The 6,001-nt window shown below is 51.0% G+C and overlaps 1 protein-coding gene across 1 annotated transcript in view; it reads left to right on the top strand.

Annotated features, from left to right (window-relative positions):
• ENOX2 (ecto-NOX disulfide-thiol exchanger 2) overlaps positions 1–6,001 on the top strand; it is a 42,011-nt gene that overhangs the window by 31,987 nt on the left and 4,023 nt on the right. The window contains 4 exon segments of the mRNA XM_035903671.1: positions 991–1,330; positions 2,954–3,061; positions 3,832–3,888; positions 4,875–4,983. Of these exon segments, the coding sequence (XP_035759564.1) occupies positions 991–1,330; positions 2,954–3,061; positions 3,832–3,888; positions 4,875–4,983 (614 nt within the window).

Raw genomic sequence — 6,001 nt, 5'->3', positions numbered from 1 at the left:
CTGCGCTGTCCCCTTTCCGTGCACCGCCGATGTCTGCCCGGCACCGGGGACGCGTTTGCAGCGCAGCAGATCCCCATCCCCAGGCACTGGGTTTCGGTGGCACCCTGAGCAGCACTGGACCGACAGCAGCGCTTGGAGAGGGAGCAGCGAGGCTGCGCGGTGGTAGATGTGGCTGTAGTCTTATAGAATAGACTCAGAAAATCGTTTGGGTTGGAAAAGCCCTTTAAGATCATCAAGCCCAACCCTGCCATCCCACCCCCAAGCCCTGGCCCTCAGCACCGCGTCTGCCCGGATGTTAAATCCCCCCAGGGGTGGGGACTCGACCCCTTCCCCGGGCAGCCCCTTCCAGTGCCTGACAGCTCTTTTGGGGAAGGAATTGTTCCCAATGTCTACTCAAAATTGCCTGCTGTCCCTCCTTTTGAAACGCGTAGCTGCGCAGAGCAGGGTCCAACACATACTCGCCAGCTGGGAGAACGAGTGGGGGCAATGGGATAAAACCCACCCAAACCCCACGCTCTTCTCACACAGCCGCGTCTTGTCCACCTCCCTGTCTTCAGGGCACAGCGTGTGCGTCCCAGGCGAGCGTGCCTCCTTGTGCTCTGGCCATGGCCCAAGCACCAGATGTTGACAGCAAGGCGATGGGGTGTCAGGCTGTGCCCTCCGCATCATGGGTGTGTTTTGAAGCCTGCCAAAGCTGTCTTTGCAGCCATAGTGCTATATAATCCCATTCCTGAATTCCTCAAGCCCTCTGTGGACACCAGACCGATGCAGGTGTTTCATCCCATGACATGATGGAGATGTTTTGGCTGATGGTGCCAGTGCAGCCTGTCCCAGAGTCTCAGCTTTGCTGGTTAAACCTCCTTCCTTGCCAGCATGGTCATTTCACCCCAATATATTCTTGTGCTTGGTTTTTTTTTTTTTTCTTCCAACTGAAATACTGCATTCACCACTGAGAGGTGCTTTTTGTCCAGAGGAGCTTGTTTTCTAAAGAGACGTCGTGAAGAGTGGTTGGGACAAATTAATTTTGGTACTCTGGATTTGTAACTGGGCGGTGGGAGCTACAGAGACACTGTGCACTGGGGGGAGCACCCAAAGGTGTTGTGCCCCCACGTATTTGACTTTTGATCCCTGCCTGCCTTGTTCTCCAGCACTGGTGTCACAGGTGGAAGCCCTGAAAGAAGAAAATGACAGTCTGCGCTGGCAGCTGGACGCCTACCGGAACGAGGTGGAGCTGCTGAAGCAGGAGCAAGGCAAAGCGAGCAGGGATGACGACACGACCAAGGAGCAGCAGATGAAGCTTCTCCAGCAGGCTCTGCAGGGGATGCAGAAGGTGGGTCTGGACTTTTCTATAGCTATGGCCCTGCTACTAAAGCAAAGGGGCGGTGATGTGGACCAGAAACACAAGCAAAGGCATTTTGGTTTTCAGTGGGATCAACACTGGCAAATGGGAGAGACTTTCTGTCATTTCCAGTGTTGCCAAAACACCCCCCAACCAGCCAAACATTCAAACCAGTGATTGTGTGTGAGCTGCTAGGCCACGTGGAAACAATCTGTAGTTTGTGGATTCCTCGTGTGCTCTTTGCTTGACCACACTGTGACTTCTGCGGTACCGAGTCTGTGCTTACCCGCTCCGTAACCTGGTGAGGTACTGGTTACCAGCATGAGCCAGGAAGTGGGGAATCCCAAGCATGCTTTGGCACCTTTTCAGAACTTTACTGGGCTTTCCTTCTCATGGAAATGTGTGGGGCGTGTCTTGTTCTTTGGGATTTCCCTGGGCTGAATAGCGAGTGGTTTGGGTCCCTGTAAACCTTAACAGTAGCCCTTGGGATATGAAGGCAGGGGGATAACCAAGCGTATAGAGCATATTGTCATAGTTCAGGTAAGCACTTGGTTAAACTAAGAGCCTGAAGCAATGCTGTGGAGGCCACGGCCGTTCTCTGGCTGAGCCTGACACATGCACTGACAGTGCTGGTGTTCCTGATGTGGGAGCTGGCAGGAAAACCCTTCCATAGCCACCGCCAGCCTTCAGCGCGGGAGGAAGCAGCAGGAACTGCTGGACATAACAGATTTCCCCTGTCGCAGGTGTCAGGCAGGTCAGGCTTCTCTTTACGCCGCTACCAGGATGCATGGTGCTGGGAGAATACTCTGGAGGAGCTGCCTTGATGAAAGAAGATGCTGTTTGTTTGTAACTGTTCATTAATAGATTATGAATCTCTTTGTTCTTTTAGTTGAGGGGGAAAAGTATTAAACCACTGATTAAGGGTGTTTTAAGCATGGAAGAAAGCATTCACTGAAATATATATATATATTTATGTCTCTTGGTCTGAATTAGGAAGCTGCTAGGCTAGTGCCGGGAAGGCAGGTGAGTCTGAAAACTGAACTGAACAGCACGGGCAACAGAGGAAAAGCGTGATTGATCTCCCATTAGAGCCAGAAGGAAGCAGTGCTCAGCAGACTGGTAACATACTGGGCCTCCCAGACATAGGCAAGATCAGCAGGAGGAGCGAGGCTTAAACGCTAACGTGGACTCATTCACGAGTACAGACTTGCTCTGAAAGCAGACTGCTATACCCACGGCCGCAGCTTGGCAGGCACCAGCCTGGGCTTGAGGCTTCCCCTCTGCTCCCCTCCGCGGCGTGGGCTGTGAGTCACTGCCCAGCCTTCCTCCTGCGCTCCGCCGGTCGGGGCAGCGCACGGCGTGCGGTGCCGTTTGTGGCAAGCACCCTGCCCAGCCGGGAGCAGTCATCGCGTGTTTCTGCAGCGTGGGATTGTGCAGATCTCCTTACCTTGGAGCTGTGTCAGGGTGTTTCTTCTTGCTCTGTACTTACCCTTTTAATTGTTCTGAACATGACCTGTCTGGTCTTCGTGGAAAAGCCCTTTTATTCATTTTATGTTTTTTAAGAGTAGGAGGTGAAAGGCAGGCTAAGAACGGAGTTTGTCTTTTCTATTCCAGCATCTTTTGAAGGTACAAGATGAATACAAAAAGAGAGAAGCCGAGCTAGAAAAAGTGAGAGAAGACAAACTGAAAATAGAAACCTTATTAGAAAGCCTGAAGGAGCAGGTATGTGCCACCCCGGGGCCTCCTTACTCTCAGTAGTAAAAGCAGTCCTTGGCTTCCGTGGCCCATCGCGGGCGCAGTGGACAGGCTGCAGGAGATGCCTTTGGAAAGGCTGCCGGATTGGAAGCTGTACGTCAGTAAGGAACTTGCTGATTGCTTCCTGTACCTGTGACACGATCTGTGTAAGCGACTGTATAAATAAGATGAGCTTTCATTTTACAGCGTACAGTGGTATTGCAGTTGAAATGTGGTTTTACTGCAACCTGAGCTTTAAAAGATAAGAAAGGGTCTCAGTTACCGAAGTTGGGTTTTTAGATTTGCAGTTTAGGGATATGTGTTGGTCTGACCTCCATAAAATGCTATGGGATGGAAAGTTTTTGTCAGTGTTACAATATTCTTATGCTTGCTGGGTTTATTCTAAACATAAACACCTACTGCTTTCCTCAGGTGTGATCCACTCTGTCTTTTGACTGTGGACCCATGCACGGATCTAAACCTGCTTGGTCCTCTCCTCTGTGGCACAGTCACAACTATACAGGCTGGATGAGAAACGTTGCGCAGCACTGCTCACCGAGGAGCACAGAGCCCAGTCCTCAGTCTTGGCTCAGATTTTCAATCTTTAGCCCCACCTTTTTGTGCCATGAGCTGGGAAGACGATAAATGTCCTTCTAGTAATTAGAAATGGCTTTGTGTCCCCGTAATCTTCAGTGCAGGAGCCTCAGTGGAAATAAGGCTATTGCCAGTAATCTTTCCTTTTCTTTACCTCTGCGTAGCAAAGCATGGCAGATGAAGAGGACAAGGAGAGGGACGCAGTCGATTGTCAAGGGAATGTAAGTCTAAGAGTTTCTTTTCTGCTACGTTAGTCAGAATATCTTAGCGAAGGCAGTAACACACCTCACTGTAAAACGAGCAATTTTTTAAAGCTTGGTTTGTTGTGAAGTGTGTAAGCGTGGTACGTGCAGAATCTCTCTGTGCACCAATTAAAATCATCAAGTCCCTGTGCCAGCCTGAAGCCAGCTCCCTTTCCACAGTGCAGACCTTCACTTTCTCCTGCCGAAGCAAATTATAGCTTGCTTAGGCCAGGACTGCACAGATTCAGGCCTGTGTAGTTGGGAATTGCACTGGCGTAAGGAGCTGAGCAAACCCAAGGACCGTTTAATTCTGTCTTTGTTGCTGGCCTGAGTCCAGTCCAGTTCATGGTGACTGGAGGCTGTTTCCAATTATAGCTGCCTGTGGCTCTCAGGCCACTGGAATTCTGCATAAAACTTAAGAATAAAGGAAAGTTCTGCTTTTAGTGCACCCACCAAGTCCCTGCATCGCTGGCATTCTTGTGTTTGTTTTGGGGATAACAAATTATCCAAAATCCTGTTTTAATTCAGTACCACAAACTCAAGTCAAGGACAGTCTGAGCCTAAACCCTTTGCAGCCGTTGGGCACTCGGTTGATCATCTTGCCTCGGTTTACACGTCTGAAGAGTAAACATCTCCATTGGAATGAGTCGCTGCTTCTTTCTAGTCTGTTTTTTCTTTTATTATTTAAAATAAGGTCCTTCTAGAGCAGACACCATAGCAGTGAACAGGCTGATACCGAGTGTGTTGTGGCCTCTTGCTTGACCTCAGGGGCTTTTAGTCTAACGTGGTAGTTCCAACGCAGCGGCATGAACGTGGCTGTCCTCTGTTGGCAGCGTTCTGCAGCGTAGACAGCAGACGCAGCGACGCGATGAGCGCGGTGGCTCTCAGAAACGAGCCACCGCTTGCTGTGCGAGTGCCTGCCGCCCGGCTGGTGTGTGGAATGGGCCCGCTGGGGTTTTTTGCAGGAGAGCAGCACGTCCAGAGTTTGTGCATGCAGCCAGGAGAAGGAATGTCCGGTTGAGAAGACATTGAGCAATAGTCCTGTGAAATCCGAACGAGAAGTTCTCTTAGTAGGTAAGTTCTTCCGATGGGCTTGGTGACGATGCTGGAGACCTGAACTGAGTGGGACTTAGTTCAAGGTGGCCTCGCAGCTCCTGCTGGCTGCCTCTTGTTCCTTTGGCTATGCCAGTGGCGGGCGGGAGTCCTGGAACCAAGGAAAGCCTCGAGCTTTGGTGGGGTCAGGGTTCCACCTCGTGAACAAGACTTCCACACGAGCAATGCAGTCAAAACCACACAGGCAAAGGGGGCTTGTGTGTAGTGACGGTCCGGGTCAGCACGTGCTGGAGTGCGAGTTGCTCTCCTGGGAGGCATCGCTGAAGGGGGTGAGTTACAGAGGAGGGTCTGCCTGCCTTCGCTTAGAGCCTGATCAGCCTTCAGGATCCTAAGCAGCGTCACAGGCTCTTAAGACTTTAATCGGCTTGAGCACTGCAGCACCTCACAGCGTGGATGATGTTTGTGGACCCACGCAGCAGTCGGGCGCACCGTTAGGTCAGGCATGGTGTGCCACCAACCCCGAGCAGATGAGCTCTTCCAGCTTTAGGAGCTGTAGCCAGGGAGGAAGGAAGGGTGGAGAAGAGTGGCAGGGAGAGAAGGCCAGGCTCACTGGGATGAGAAATATTGCAGCGTTTTCAAGTGATGCTCGCGAAGGGATTGGCCACCTCCGATTTACAGCACAGGTGTACCTGCTACCCTTCTTATTTCCTTTCCTCTTGCCTATTCCTCGTAATATTGAAAAATAACCTAACGTGGGATTCTGTAGCTTTCCAGGCCAAAGCACGGGGTAGCTGGGAATTTTCTGGAGCATTGAGAAGAAGGAACAGAAGTCTGTGTCTTGGTGGGACAAGACATTGTCACTCAGACACGTTCTCCTTAGCCATCCCTCTACATCTGATTTGAGACTAACAGTAGATCATTTATCGTTACCCAGATGGATCTGTTTGTGCCAGATCATGGGCTGGTTCCTCAATTGAGAGGGAAGGGGTTTTGGGGAAAACCAAAGGCACAGCCTCTTTCTGCAGATGATGGTCAGGCA

Source organism: Egretta garzetta, unplaced genomic scaffold (genome assembly GCF_000687185.1).
Source record: "Egretta garzetta isolate BGI_Z169 unplaced genomic scaffold, ASM68718v1 scaffold571, whole genome shotgun sequence".
Taxonomy (NCBI): Eukaryota; Metazoa; Chordata; class Aves; order Pelecaniformes; family Ardeidae; genus Egretta; species Egretta garzetta.
The sequence above is the reverse complement of the archived record's forward strand: the minus strand, read 5'-3'. Positions and strand labels throughout refer to the sequence as shown.